This window comes from Leopardus geoffroyi, chromosome B4, assembly GCF_018350155.1.
Source record: "Leopardus geoffroyi isolate Oge1 chromosome B4, O.geoffroyi_Oge1_pat1.0, whole genome shotgun sequence".
Classification (NCBI taxonomy): Eukaryota; Metazoa; Chordata; class Mammalia; order Carnivora; family Felidae; genus Leopardus; species Leopardus geoffroyi.
Genome location: NC_059341.1, coordinates 55,355,191 through 55,370,550, shown reverse-complemented (window position 1 = coordinate 55,370,550; position 15,360 = coordinate 55,355,191). Strand labels below are relative to the sequence as shown.

At 42.8% G+C, this 15,360-nt stretch overlaps 2 protein-coding genes across 4 annotated transcripts in view; both read left to right on the top strand.

Annotated features, from left to right (window-relative positions):
* LOC123590485 (cationic amino acid transporter 3-like) overlaps positions 1–2,103 on the top strand; it is a 44,319-nt gene extending 42,216 nt beyond the window's left edge. For all 3 annotated transcript variants that reach the window (XM_045463718.1, XM_045463717.1, XM_045463720.1), the window contains exon 2: positions 41–2,103. In XM_045463718.1, the coding sequence (XP_045319674.1) occupies positions 226–1,971 (1,746 nt within the window). In that variant the 5' untranslated portion in view covers positions 41–225 and the 3' untranslated portion in view covers positions 1,972–2,103. The remainder of the gene's footprint in view (positions 1–40) is intronic.
* Positions 1–15,360, top strand: part of LOC123590484 (cationic amino acid transporter 3-like) — a 63,700-nt gene that overhangs the window by 31,825 nt on the left and 16,515 nt on the right. The window lies entirely within an intron of this gene.

Below are 15,360 nucleotides of genomic sequence, written 5' to 3'. Positions count from 1 at the left end.
AACACCAACTCATTTCGGTAAATATTTATTGTTTCTTTAGGCATTATGAAGGGCTATCAAATACCAGATGAAATACAGAGCAGCAGCTTTGAAACCTGAGGAACGGACCTCGGCAGCCCCAACTCAACTTGGCTAAACTTAGCCTCACTGAACCAGATCCCAGACTCTGCACCCTGGACTTGCTACAGCTCTCTGATCCTAGAATAGTCTTCAATTCCAGCTAGAATGCCGTGTCAGACATTTCATGGATTTGGTCAAAAACTGGTACGCAGACGTAAGCTGAAGGCACAGGTGGCTGAGAATGACCAACGGAGAAGATTGAGCACTCTGGATTTAGTGACCCTGGGTGTGGGCCGCACACTGGGTGCGGGTGTGTATGTCCTGGCTTGTGAGGTGGTCAGCAATCAAGCAGGACCATCCTTTGTGATTTGTGTTTTGATTGCTGGCCTATCTTCAATGTTGGCTGCACTGTGCTATGCAGAGATTTCTGCCTGGATTCCCCATTCTGGCTCTGCACTTCTCTACAGCCATGTCACTATAGGTGAGCTTTGGGCTTTCATCACTGGCTGGAACTTCATGCTCTCCCTTGTTGCTAATGCAGTCATTTATTTCCATGTATTGTTCTTAGCTTTTGAGTCGCTGCGTGTGACATTGCAGGAATTTATCTTACTGCATGTTTCCCACTACCTTAGAGAAGACCGTATAAGCTTCATCTTTATGTTCCTTCTGTGGTTTTTCATGTATTTCTGGTATGATTCAACTTCCTCAGTTGCCAAAGTGCTCATGTTGGTGAAAATTTTGGTTCTCAGTTTTGTCATCATCGTTGGCTTCATTAAGGGGGACCTGCACAACTGGAAGCTCACAGAAGACGACTATGTAAAGGCTGGACTCAATGACACCTCAAGTTTGGGCCCTCTGGGCTATGGAGGATTTGTGCCTTTTGGCTTCGAGGGGATTCTCCGTGGAGCAGCTACCTGTTTCTATGCATTTATAGGTTTTGAGAAAATTGTTAGCAAAGTTGAAAAAGCCCAGAACCCCCAACATTCTATCCCGAGGAGCTTTGTGATTTCACTCTTCATCCTCTTTGTGCTGTATTTTGGTGTCTCTTTATCCCTTACACTTATGGTACCTTACTACCAGCTTCAACCTGGGAGCACCTTGCCTGAGGCATTTCTCTTTATTGGCTGGGCTCCTGCCTACTATATTGTAGTGTTTGGATTTTTCTTTAGTTTTTTTGGAAATCGCTTTCAATTTATTCACCCCGTCTATAAACTCTTATGTGATATGGCAGTGAATGGACTCTTGTTCCCTGTCCTTACCAAGATCCTCAGTTGGAGATACTTCTACCGCGTAATTTATTTGATTTTTATGATTATTGCAGCAATCACGACATACTTCTTTGGACTCACTGATGTTGTGGACCTCATGTTTATTGGGTCCATGATATCTTACTCCATGGTTGCTATTTGTGTTCTCATCCTCAGGTATCAGCCTGAGAGGAGAAATGGGGGAAATGAATCAGAGGTGCAGGAGGAGAATGGACCTGCAGAAGAGAAGCTGACTCTACAGGGACTACTTTTTCCAGGCAGCCCCACCCCCACTCCACTCTCTGGCCGAGTTGTCTATGTTTGCTCCTCACTGCTTGTTCTGCTGCTTACTCTTCTTTGCCTGGTGCTGGCCCAGTGGCCAGTTCTGCTTTCTGGAAACCTAGCGTGGATTTCAGTGGTTGTGCTCCTCCTGGTGCTCATCACTGGGCTTACTGGGATCATCTGGAGACAGCCACAGAGCTCCAGTCCCTTTCACTTTAAGGTCTCTGCTCTGCCTCTCCTCCCAGTACTGAGCATCTTCATGAATATTTACCTTATGATGCAGGTGTCAGCTGCCACCTGGGCCCAATTTGGTGTCTGGATGCTGATTGGGTTTGCTCTGTACTTCAGCTATGCGATCCAGTCAGTACAGCCTGGCCTCTAACCATACGTATGCTAGGGCCAAAACTGTGAACTTTGAAGTTTGTAGTTCCAGTACCTAATTTTTTTTTTTTTTTTTTTTTTTACTTATCTACTTTTCAATTGTGCCTGTGTCTGCTCACTGACTTAAAAATATTATTAAAAATGTGTGCCTTGGTGGCTCATTCGGTTAAGCATCCAACTTCAGCTCAGGTCATGATCTCATGGTTTGTGAGTTTGAGCCCGGTTTTGGGCTCTATGCTAACAGTCAGAGTCTGTGTCTCCCTATCTCTCTGCCCCTCCCCACCCACACTCTGTCTCTCTCTCTCTCAAAAATAAATAAACATTAAAAAATTCATAAAAATGTTTTTAAAAAAACTTGAAAAATATTTTTGTTTTCTTTGACAAAGGATCCGGTAGCAGTGGGGTGCCTTACTGGCTCAGTCAGTAGAGCATGTGATTCTTGAACTAAGGGTGGTGAGTTAGAACCCCACATTGGGTTTGTAGATTACTTAAAAAATATGCAGTTGCAGAATTACTGGATTACACAGTAGATCTATTTTTAATTTTGTGAAGAACCTCCATACTGCTTTCCGTAGTGGCTGAACCAATTTACGTTCCTACAAATAGTGCATGAAGGTTCCTTTTTCTCCATATCCTGGCCAACATTTGTTTTTCTTGTCTTTTTTATTTTAGTCATTCTTACAGTTATAAAGTGACAACTTATTTGTATTATTAATATACATTTCCCTGATGATTAGTAAGCGTATCTTTCCCTGTGTCTATTGGCCATCTATATGTCTCTTGGAAAAATGTATATTCAGGTCATCTGACCATATTTTTAATTGGATTATTTGTTTTTCTGGTGTTAAGTTGTATAAGTTCTTTATGTGTTTTGGGTATTAACTCCTTATTTGATGTATCATTTACAAATATCTTCTCCCATGCAGTAGGTGGCATTTTTGTTTTGTTGATGGTTTCCTTTTCAGTGCAAAACTTTTTAGTTACATGAGTTCAAAAAGATAGATGCACCCCTATGTTTATTGCAGCATTATTTATCAAACCCTGGATATGTGGAAAGAAAAATGAAATACAGCCCCTGCTCTTATGGAGCACATATTCTAATATAAGGGGTAAAGCATTGTCATAAAGAATGTAAAGTGTTGTCATAAAGAATATACAAATAAAGTGTCTTCGGAATTCAGAGTGCAGGATGATCATTTGTGGCTGGCACAGTGACTAGTAAAATGAGAGAAGACTTTGTAGAGGAATGGCCTTTGAGTGGGCTCTCTACAAGGATGGATAGGATTTTGTCACATGTGGGCAAGAGGGAGGGACTCAGGCAGAGAGAACAACACTTGGAAAAGCACAAGAAATGAAGTAGTGTTCAGAGCACACTGAACATAGAGTGTAGCCTGAGCCTGGCTGTGAGAGGGGGCAACAGAACATGCACAGGTGGATCGGAGCCAGAACTTTCCTCTTAGCACAAAGTTCTTTGTCTTTGAACCCACTACCCATGCTGAAAATTGCTGTGGTTGGTTCTTCTACCTGGCGATATCTGAATTCTTGGGCTTTAATTTTCTGTACTGTTTCTTGCTTTGGTCCACCTGCTCTGAAAGTGTACAGCTGAGACCCAGGTGTCCTGGATTTTGGTGTTGTTTCCACCACAAATTAGCAATGTGACCTTGAACAAGCTGCTCAATTCCTTCAGTGCTCTGCTTATTTATCTGTAACACAAGAAGTCAGAAGTTATTATTTATAAAGTTCCATTTCCTTAAAAATTCTAGGACTTCTGATTCCTCTGTCCTTTATTCACTCCATTAGGTGTCTCTACTGTGTGGGATCTGAATATGCATCCTTCCCACTTTTCACTGAAGCCCATTGTTGGTGCTGTAGAACTCCAATAAATAATACCCCAATTCCCCTGCCTGTGTTTAAAACCAAGTGATAATCAAGACATAGAGACATACTATTAAACAGTCAGCTACAGCCTAATTGGTTTGCTAAGCCCACATCATTAAATTAGACAGACTTACTCCTCACAGGTAGTGCTGAGCACACCCTGCCTCCCACCACAAGAGACAGTCTGCTTTTATCAGATTTTCTCTTGTATGAGCAAGTTGGAATGCAAGTATCCTGTGAACAAGTTGGTTCTGGATAAATAAAGAAAACCAACACAAAACTGGAAGGGGCTGAGCTGGGCATCCTCACAGCTGTCTCTTCAACTCACTACTCAAATTCTCAATGAGAGAGGGTGTGGAGAGAGGCCAGGAATAGTACTGTGCTCAGTGATGGCTCAAATTTCAGCTCCTGCCACCTCAATTGGAGGGCTTGTGAAAAGCCTGCTCCCAGTGTTTGGAATTCAGTAGGCTTGGGTGGGACCCAGAACTTGTACTTCTAGCAGTTCCCAAGTGATGCTGCTGATGGTGGTCCAGGGACCACACTTTGAAAACCAAAGCTCCAGCTGAAGCCTCTCCACATGTAAAGATGAAGGGAAAAAAACAAAGTGCCTTTTATGTGGGAAATAGGTTCAAGAATTCCTTACACTTACATAAATGAGTTATAAAGGCTTAGGGCCCAAAGCCAATGCCACAAAGTGAAAACGCCCATGGCTAGCCATTAAGTAGAACACAACATAGAGTGGAAAGCCACGTTTCCACAGGACAAAAGCATCTGAGAACTGCTAGAAGTGGAAAGCCACTTTAACAGGACGAAAGCGTCCAAGAACAGCCAATGGTACATAGGTTGTAATTGAATCTTGTGTAGCTTATTGTTCTCAGGATAGCATGCTCCATTTATCTTAGTCCTTATAAAAGTCAGATAACCAGATGCAGTGCCTGCAGGAAATGGCCATCTGCGTGGCCCCGAGATGTTATGACCCTAACCTCTAACACCGCATGCTTTTGAGACCCTTTATCTCTCACACCCAAGTTAATGATGACTGTTTTATTGTTTCTTTCTGCATGCCCATCATGTATTTAAGTTTTCAAGATCCTAATAAACATGGAGAAAGGACCCTTATTCAGGGCTCTTGTCTCCCCATAGACATTAGCCTCTCTCATTTTCATTTCTGTGTCCACTCTCTTGCCGGACAAGAGAGAACTCCAGATTCCTGATCTGCGACAACCTTCATAATTTAAACATTTAGATTAAAATATCATCATTAATACTTTCACAGTGTGGAAATCATGGTGATTAATCTTGCAATGTATGTGTATATGAAATCAGTACAAGGTCACTTTAAATATATTACAGTTTTATTTTTCAGTTATACCTCAAAAAAGCTGAAACTTAAAAAATAATATACCACAGTTATCTGTGTGTATTTATTTATTTTATTCCCTGATTGCAGATCATAGGTTGTGAGTGTATCTTATTCACTCCTCCTGACCATCCAGCTGGGGGCCAGGAACAGAATGAGTATATAATAAACTCTTGTTAAATTGAATTGAGCCTTACACATTTCTTTGGTACTGAAATTTCTCCTAACCTTTCAGGCTATATGGTGAGGGATGTGTTGTTTCACATTTGAAGGGAAATTATGGGACAGGTTTGTATTGTGTATTGTGCTCTGGAGCAAGATTCCTGAATCAGGAAGGGATGAGATATGATTCTCATGTCGGCTGGAGGATCGACAGAAAGAAGGATGTGGACAGATAGACTCTTCATGGGACACAGTTGTGTCAACTGCTATGGTCATCTAGATCCTTGCACTTTGAAATGTGGTCCATGGGTCAGCAGCATGGCTGTCAGCTGGGAGCTTGTTAGAAATGAGAATCTCAGCCACACCCCGACCTACTGAATCAGAATCTACATTTTTAACAGGCTCCCAAGTGATCTATATGCTGTTTCCACTTTGAGAAGTACTGGCCTTAGATGATGGATGATAGACGTCTGGCCTCAAATGAGCACTAAGGAAGGTCTGAAAACTTTGGTATTCAGAACACAAGAGAATGGGCCTAGGCTTGGAAATTGAATTTTGGGAAGAGAGGGAATTGTAGACCCTGGCTGCCCTCCTGTCCCCAGGACTCCCACATTAGTCACTGTGGTAGGATTTGTCACTCTGCCCACATAGGGAAAATGCCTAATGTGCCCTCTCTGGAGTCTGCCTGGTCCTCAGGGGCTCCCCTGGAGCAAGAATCGTGTGGGTCAGGGGTGCTGCCAGTTCTGTTTACCCTACTTCATGTGATGGCCTGAAAGGGACTGGGGAGGTCATATTAGTCACACTGAGCCTCAGGGTTGTATTTTCTCTTAATCAAATGAGTGATAACTTGATGATGCTAATTGAGGAGGTTATGGAGGTTGGGGATATTGAAATTGGAGTTCTTAACTTTCTGTCCTGGAAATTAGGATATTTTCATCCTTCAAAAACTTTAAGGAGAGACAAGATGACTGCATGAGATGACTAAATCAATTCTTTTTGAGGACTCTTGAAGTTTTTAAATGGTTAATAACAAAATGTATGAGACCTATAATTACAGAGACCTGGACTGATTGGCAATGCATCAGTGTTACCAGGTGGGCATTTGAGAATTTTCTTCAGCCTTTGAGGGTTTGTGTACCTCATCCCCAACCAGAATGAGTGTAAAGAGAGGCCAATATTGAAGGAAGACAGATTGAGATAGAAGACGAGGAAGAATTTCTGAGATTGGACAGTGACCAGGAGAGATGAGAGGGAGCAGACTCCTCAGCCATGCACATGGCTGTCTCACTTGGGTTTGGAATGCCTCGGATGGACCCCTGTCCAGAAAAAGGGTACTGTACAAAATGAACTCTCAAAATCTATTTCATCTCAAGAATTCTCCAGTTAACTCCTGAAATAAAAGGCTGGGGTGGACGTTTTGTATGTATAAGGCAGTGAGGTATGTGGATGATGAATGGCAAAAGGAAAAACCAATTTTAGAGCATTGAAATCTGTTGCAAATTTTAAAACAGGGCTTGGATTTAGGGGAATAAGTTGCATGTTAGGGTCAGTAAGAGTTTTAGGTTTTCATGTCCTTCCCATCTGTATGTATTTATCTCATCTCACTGATGAGATTTAAAAATCTCCTAAGGGAAAAGAACATTTCTTTTATGTATGACTTTTATATCTGCAATGCCCCCAAAATGATGACAAAAGTACTAACTCCCATTGGCTGAGTGGTATGCCCTGTACTTTGACCCAAATATTTTACATAATCACCTCTTTCATACAAGAATTGTATGAGGTGAACATTGTTATGCTTTTACAAAAGTTGAGACTAATGCTCAGAGAGGTTAAATAATTTGTGCAAAGTGAGTGTGAAGCTAGGATTAGTGCTAAGTTTGAGCAAAGCTCACGCAGCTCAGCCCTGAGCTATACTTTCTGTGGGGTAGTGGCTCAAAAAGGGGTAGATAATCACTGACACTTGATGGCATAGAGGTAATTGAAGGGCAGTGCATAATTCCAAATAGTGAGTCATGAGAAAACAATTACTCTTTGTTTGTGGAGTGTAGTTGGAGAAACACTTAGTGACACATGCAAGCTTCTACTCAGACATTCTTTCATTCACCTTCACTGTGCCACACCCTGCAGTCAGGAGATTGGAAAGGGCCCGAGGCTGGGTACATATATTCATAAAGCACCTCACTGAAAGTCATGTATGTGCCTAGTATTTAGAACTATATTTAAATTTGAGTGAAAATATGCAGCAATATTGGGGTACGCTTTCTAGGTAGGTTTACAAACAAGCATATTTGTTAGACTTTCTGATTATGGGGTGTGTGTGTTGTGTGTGTACACAAATCCTGAAGGAGTTCAGCCAGTTATGAGGAATTAGCTGCCTTCCACTCCCAGCCATGTAGGTGTGTTTGTATCAAAAACTGACATTTATTTTTCATCACCTCTCAAGGGAACCTCAGTGAGTTTTCTTTCTGGGAAGATTATGGCTAAGATGCTGGGCTGCTTGGAGCCCTAGAAATCTGCTACTATCAGAAGTTTGCAGCCGCAACACAATACCCTCCTGTCTTTTACTTTAGCCTAATACACAGCTGCCCTTGCATGCACACCACTCATGTAACCCACCTCATCTCTCCTAGAACCCCTCATGGAAGGTACTAAGAGAGGACATTTTATTTACTTCTTTGCTTGCAAGTAGGACTCTCTATTTGAACCATCCCAGAAAGAGGAGAATTGAAAATTATGCCAATGAAGGAATCTACAATTGAGATTGTGAGAATCAAGTAATTTGTGAAACTAACTTCATAGAAAGCAATGGGCATTTATGGAAGCAAGGATAGTGAGAGAAGTTGACTCTCTCTCTTTACTTCTTTAGAAAACCTGAAGCAAAGTTCCTGGAAGCAGGCAGGGTATGACCAGCAAGTGGTTTGAAGGCAGACAGAGCACAGGAACCTCCTCCCCCACCTTTCAATGCCAGTATTTGGGAGACTTTTATGAGGGATTTTATGACAAACTTTACTTCACATCTGACATTTCACAGCCTCTCTCTTCCAGAGAAGAAGGAAATGTAGATAATTATTGACATATAGTACCAGAATATGAAGGAAAATGGACTCTGGAGATGGAAGAGGAGATTTTCTCCCTTTCCCCAGGAAGGCAAATTATCTAACTTATTTGTGCAGTGTCTGCTTTTCTGTGCTTTGTGCTCTTCTCAGTAATGAGAGTAAGAAATCCTTTCATTGTTTATAAAGAACCCAGTGAGGGGAGACAGGAGATAAGAGACATATAGATGGAAGCATAATGGTTACATATGTTAACCATATATTCTTTATATCTATGGTGAAAATGTCCCATTTGAACCTTATACCTCTTCAATAAGATCAGGTGTAGGAGAAGTGGGGATAAAAAAGCTAAGCTGGGACCCAGGACCTGGCTCTGGTCTTCTGTATTTAAGGCCTCCAATTTCTGCAATTTTGCCTGGAATTTCACTGGTCCTTTCAGTTCACTCTCCAGTGATGAAGAGAAGTTCAATATCAGTTGATGCCTAAAGTCAAAAAATCCTTGCCAGTAGCTGTGTCTTTTCCTTGGAATGCCACCTCTCAATCTCTGACTACTGAAGTCCTACACCGTCATCATGGTCCAATTTAAATGTTACCTCCTGTCACTGCCTTTCTGGATAATCCACCTCAGAAGTAATTTATTTCCTCTGACCCTATCATTTGTGTCAGTGTTACCATAGCTGTCTTTTTTTTTCTTTCCTTTTTTTTTTTTAATTTACAAGAGTCAATTTATTAAAAGAGTAAAGTCATTATTTAAGATAAAAATCAAAATATTACATAAACATGCCATATTACTAAGATTAACAGTGTATTTCTTTAAAGGGAACATTTAATTACCAACATTTACTTTATTGTAACAAATCTTTTAATAACTTCAAGTTTAGTCACCTGTTATTTCTAACATTCGTCTTTCCCGTGACAACAATATATCACTATTTTTTGGTTAAAAACTAGATGTTCAGTTTTAGGTGAACGCAAGTGCTACACTTTGTCACTTTACAGTACTCAAATGCAACCTGTAAGTTAGGAATACACTTTCAATTCATAATGCATGAACAGTGATCAAAATCTGAGAAATCCTCCAAACTCTGATATTATCATTAACATTTGTTGCCCTGACATCTTAGTGAGTTCTTTAAAGGTTGCAAACGTTGTCATTAGGCAATTATAGGGTGAGGGTGGGACAAGTTTGTCCCAGACAGGGCACTGCGGACAGGAGATCATGGGTTACAGAAATGGAAAAGCTTCTGAGGCCTAGAAGGTGCTAAATTGGTGGAATCCACATCTCTTAAGAAATGTCTCCACTCCAACAGAGTGATGGGGCAGGGATCTACAGGGACAAAGAAAACAGGACTTAGAAGAAACAGGCGAAGAGGAAAACAGCACTTGGGCTGTCCCTTTTGGGGTCCAGGGATTAGATCAGAAGCCGCTGGGCTGGGGGTTGGAGGCTGGCGGGGTGCTGAGCTCATGGGGCCAGGCGGGACCCCGAGAAGCGTGGGGCCACCACGTCCGCTCACCTAGCCAGGTCCAGCACGTCCCCAGCGACAGCAGCTCAAGAGGTCTGGGTCAGCTCAAGTGCCACCCTCCACCGCCCTGGTCTGCCTGTGTCTTACAGGCCCCTGCGCCACTTCTCCTACCCACGGGCTCCCTTGGGTCCCAACTTCTTCTGCTCTTCACCTCAGAGGGAGATGTCTAGAGTCCTGGGAGGAAGATAACCCCAGGTGGTTTCTTAGCTGAGGAAATCAGCAGTGGGCGTCCCCTGGAGCACTCCGCCCCCAGAGTCTCCTGTGCTGCCAACTCCCATGGCTGACTCTCCACAAACTGTCTTCAGTGGTGCTTCCCCTGTGACTTCTCTTCCTCCCTCACTAGCCTGTGGGCTTCTGGAGGCCAGAGACTGTGCCTGAACATACTGACATTCTCTCCACAGTGCTTAACACAGAGCTAAAGACTTGTTCAACAACTCTCACGTGTGGATACAGTTGCAGGACAGAGGCCAGGGGTAGAGAGGTAGAGGAAGGGGCATTATGAATATTGATTAAGGTTATTGTTAAAAGAGACCTACACTATATTTTCAGGTAAATATCATATTAGCAGGAATATTTTATCCCACCAGTAGATTTATTCCCATATATGTTTACTCATCATTCATTCTTTCTCTCGTTCATATATAGAGATTTTCCTAGTGGGAAAGCAAATGTTCACATAGTTACAGAGGGTGATAAACTTCCCAAGGATATGAACAAGAACTTGGGATAAAGAATAACAGAGAATTTTCTTTAGATAGGGAGGTTAGGAAAGGCTTTTATGGTCACTGTCATATATTTATCCTACTATAATTATGAGTTAACTCAATTTCTAATCTGAAAAGCAAGAAAGATAAAATCATTAACAGTATGAGAATAACAGCCTTCCCACCAAGAGGCGTGTTAGCCAATCCAACCTTAGGAATGGCTCTTTGGTGGAACTTCCCAACCTCCCCCCTTGCTTTGACAAGAGGAAAGTCAGGGCCCTCCCCTTGCCTCAGGATGGACCCTGCCCCCTCCTCTAGCCAGGTGTTGGGGGCAAAAAAACAGGTGTTAAGAGTTTTGAGCTTGCTAGAGACTTGGAGGCAGATCAGTGTAGTGGCCTGTGAATAATGCCCTAGGAGGTGAGAAACTGAGGCAGAGATGGAGACAAAAGTACTCAGAGAGAGAGGGAAACTGCTGTCACAGAGATTCCCCTTTCACCTCCCACCTCAGTCTCAGTGGGTTCTGGGCTCTGTACACTTGGGGAGCTGGTCAGGGCTTTTAGGCTTTAGGGGAGGGGGTAGTTATCCCATGAGGGATTTTAGAGACTATTATCCCAGCAGCCTCAGCTAGCTCTTTCATTACCAGGTTCTTTGACTACTTTCCTGCTGCCCACACGCCAGCACAAGTTGGTATCATTAGTTTTGGTCTCTTGCAGGGCAGCGGGCACATTAGGAAAGGCTTGGGAGTGGGTAAGAAGAATCTGAGACTGGTTCCCTGGAGCTTTTATACCCATTAACCCTTTCTTGTCCCTGCTTCCTGTTGGGATAACACGTTTTGGTTGCTACATCAAGAGGAATGGTTCCAGTTCACACGAACGGACTGACCTCCTTGGTCCTGCTGAGGAACACCACAGGCTGTTAAGAAGTTCTTACTGAGGTTACCAGGAGTTCCTCGAATTCAAGTTGTTGCCTTAACATCTCTTCAGCCTTCCACCACCGATTGGGACCAGCTTCTCTGCAAGATGTATCTTGCACAAGAGTAAAGGCTGTACTTCTTTTTAAAAAATTTAATATTTATTTATTTTTGAGAGACAGAGCATGAGTGGGGGAGAGGCAGAGAGAAAGGGAGACACAGAATCTGAAGCAGGCTTCAGGCTCTGAGCTGTCAGCACAGAGAGCCATGCAGCGCTTTAACTCATGGACTGTGAGATCATGATCTGAGCTGAAGTTGGATACTTAAACAACTGAGCCACCCAGGAGTCCCAAGGCTGTACTTCTTCAAGCGGAACCTACCTCTCTGCTCCATAGTGCCTAGAGGACTTACATTGCTTTGTTTTAAAGAGATGCCTGTTCAGAGAGGAATAACTATACTTCCTTCTAGCTGCTCAGGGCACACACAAGACACACTCCTGATCCTCAGAAAGGACAGGCAATTTGGAGTAGTGGTGCCTACAGAGTGCTTGAAGTCAAACAATCAAGTTCTCGTCCAGGCAGGTCCACTTGCTGTGCCTGAAGCAGGACTTATATCTTCTAACATCTGCACTAAGGCCGGCACCTGAGATGAGATGAAGTGGTTTTATTTTTATTTTTATTTTTATTTTTTTTCAATATATGAAATTTATTGTCAGATTGGTTTCCATACAACACCCAGTGCTCATCCCAAAAGGTGCCCTCCTCAATACCAATCACCCACCCTCCCCTCCCTCCCACCCCTCATCAACCCTCAGTTTGTTCTCAGTTTTTAACAGTCTCCTATGCTTTGGCTCTCTCTCCCCCTCTAACCTCTTTTTTTTTTCCTTCCCCTCCCCCATGGGTTTCTGTTAAGTTTTTCAGGATCCACATAAGAGTGAAACCATATGGTATCTGTCTTTCTCTGTATGGCTTATTTCACTTAGCATCACACTCTCCAGTTCCATCCACGTTGCTACAAAAGGCCATATTTCATTCTTTCTCATTGCCACGTAGTATTCCATTGTGTATATAAACCACAATTTCTTTATCCATTCATCAGTTGATGGACATTTAGGCTTTTTCCATAATTTGGCTATTGTTGAGAGTGCTGCTATAAACATTGGGGTACAAGTGCCCCTATGCATCAGTACTCCTGTATCCCTTGGGTAAATTCCTAGCAGTGCTATTGCAGTGTAGGTCTATTTTTAATTTTCTGAGGAACCTCCACACTGCTTTCCAGAGCGGCTGTACCAATTTGCATTCCCACCAACAGTGCAAGAGGGTTCCTGTTTCTCCACATCCTCTCCAGCATCTAGAGTCTCCTGATTTGTTCATTTTGGCCACTCTAACTGGTGTGAGGTGATATCTGAGTGTGGTTTTGATTTGTATTTCCCTGATAAGGAGCGACGTTGAACATCTTTTCATGTGCCTGTTGGCCATCCGGATGTCGAGATGAAGTGGTTTTAGATCTGGCAAGGGACTTCAAACTATGGGTACAGGGAAGTGAGGTGGAAAGAATGAACACTGCTTGGAGAAGGAAGAGGAAGAGTGGGGCCAGAACACACATGGAGGCAGGGGAATGAGACAGTTGACTCCTGAACCCAGGGAGCTCAGATTTGTATCCAGGGCAGAGTTCATAATCTGTACACTGTACTCATGCTCTAGTTCCAAGCTGAAGGTCCGTTCTGGAGTCTCTCCCTCAATGGCAGCAGCCTTACTATCTCCCTTCTGTGGGAGACAGGATAGGGCATTAGGCTCAGGATAGGTCAGAGGAGATTCTGGTGGGAGAGCTGACATTAACGTGGGTGAATATGGACAGATTTTCCCAAGAGCTTTGTTCAAAAGTAGGAGGATTAGGGGATGGAAGACAGAGGAAGGAAGAAGATCCAAGTATCCTCTCCGTGTTCACTGGATTAGGGGATGAGAGAGAAGGGGAGGCTTCAGTCAGATTCATGTCTCCATTAACTGTTTTGGTTTCCTACTTTATCCTTTTCAACCACAATCTAAGTGACTGAAAATAGAGGGTATATTGCTAATAACTTCCCTGGTCCTCCATTCCACATCATGTAAGTTTATCTTGTCACGTGTCCCTGGAGCAGATACTCCTGTGACCCATCTCCTTCAGGGGAAGAACTTTCAGTCCCAAGTCCCTCCCAGAACAGGCTCTGCAACAGCAAAGCAGAATGTGTACTGGGGATTTCTCCTCATGCCTTAACTCATGTTGTTTTTCTACAGCAAAGCTGTCTGCCTACCTCCCCATTCCTCTCCTTTCTTCCTCTTTTCCCTCTTCACCACTCCTGTTTCTTTCTATAACCACCTGCTGGGGTTGGGGATTATGTTCTCTACATTTCACTCCCTCTACTCTTGCTTCTTCTGTCTTTTGATTCTCCTCTTAAAACCTCCCCCCATCCCCCATCCTTGTCACTCCTCTCCTCTCCCTGCCTGGTCAGTTCTTCTTGCCTTCTTCTGGGTCATTTCACTTCTCTTTTTCCTCTCAACCTTCTTCATCTATGACTCCAACTTTGAAGAGATGGGGAGATGAGTTTTATGGACAGCATCTGTGAGGGAGTGGGCTTTGGACACAGCAAGAGGCATGGTGGTCAGACATCCAGAGGAACCTGATAGGCACTGACAATGTGGCCTAAATATCTTCTAACCCATCCTGTCTCTTAGATGGGACTGAGGTGCAAGTGACAGAGACTAAAATAAAACTGGTTAGATTATGTGGTCAATAAATCCTCTTTGCCTAAAGTCTAGGCTTAACAATATCCAAATATAAGGGGCACCTGGGTGGTTCAGTCACTTAAATATCTGACTTTAGCTAAGGTCATGATCTCACAGTTTGTGAGTTTGAGCCCCACATTGGGTTCTGTGCTGACAGCTCAGAGACTAGAGCCTGCTTCAGATTTTGTGTCTCCTTCTCTCTCTGCTCTTCCCCTGCTCGTGCCATGTCTCTCTCTGTCTCTCAAAAACAAACAAATGTTAAAAAAAAAAACAACTTAAAAAAACCCAAAAATAAATTTGAGGAGTCACTGGCAAGTGCAAGTGGGGATATGAGCATCCCCAGGTGCATCCTGCCTCTAGTCATAAGGAAAGTGGGGCCACCCACTACTTCCTCAAGTTCACAGGTAACCCCATGAAATGGGGTAAGTTCCTGCTTTTAAGGCTCAATTTTGTATCCCAGCCACAGAGAACTGGTCAAGGTGATAGTTGAATCACACAATTATCAGGGAGTGCATGCTATTGTTCAATTGTTCAAGTAATTGTATGCCCATGGGGTCCTGTTATTATCCCCACAGAGTAATAAGCATGAAGTTGGCTATAGATGAGATAAATTATATACTGTGATGAATTCCCTGACATTTACAAGTTGCCTTGCTTAGGCAAACAACAAATATTCAAAGACTAATCATAACTAGAATTCAACATTTATAAAGGTGTGTTACTGAAACATAAATTTTCTGTCTAAAATCACCCTCATTTCCAAAGAGAGTCAAATAGGGACTAAATCCTTGGAAAAGGAAGTCCAATTTTAACAAAGGTGACCTAATTATTTACATAAGCTCAGCAAGAATAGTGATTGATCTTATAGATTCTTTTATTTTTTTATTTTTTATTTTTTTTAATTTTTTTTTTCAACGTTTATTTATTTTTGGGACAGAGAGAGACAGAGCATGAACAGGGGAGGGGCAGAGAGAGAGGGAGACACAGAATCGGAAACAGGCTCCAGGCTCTGAGCCATCAGCCCAGAGCCCGACG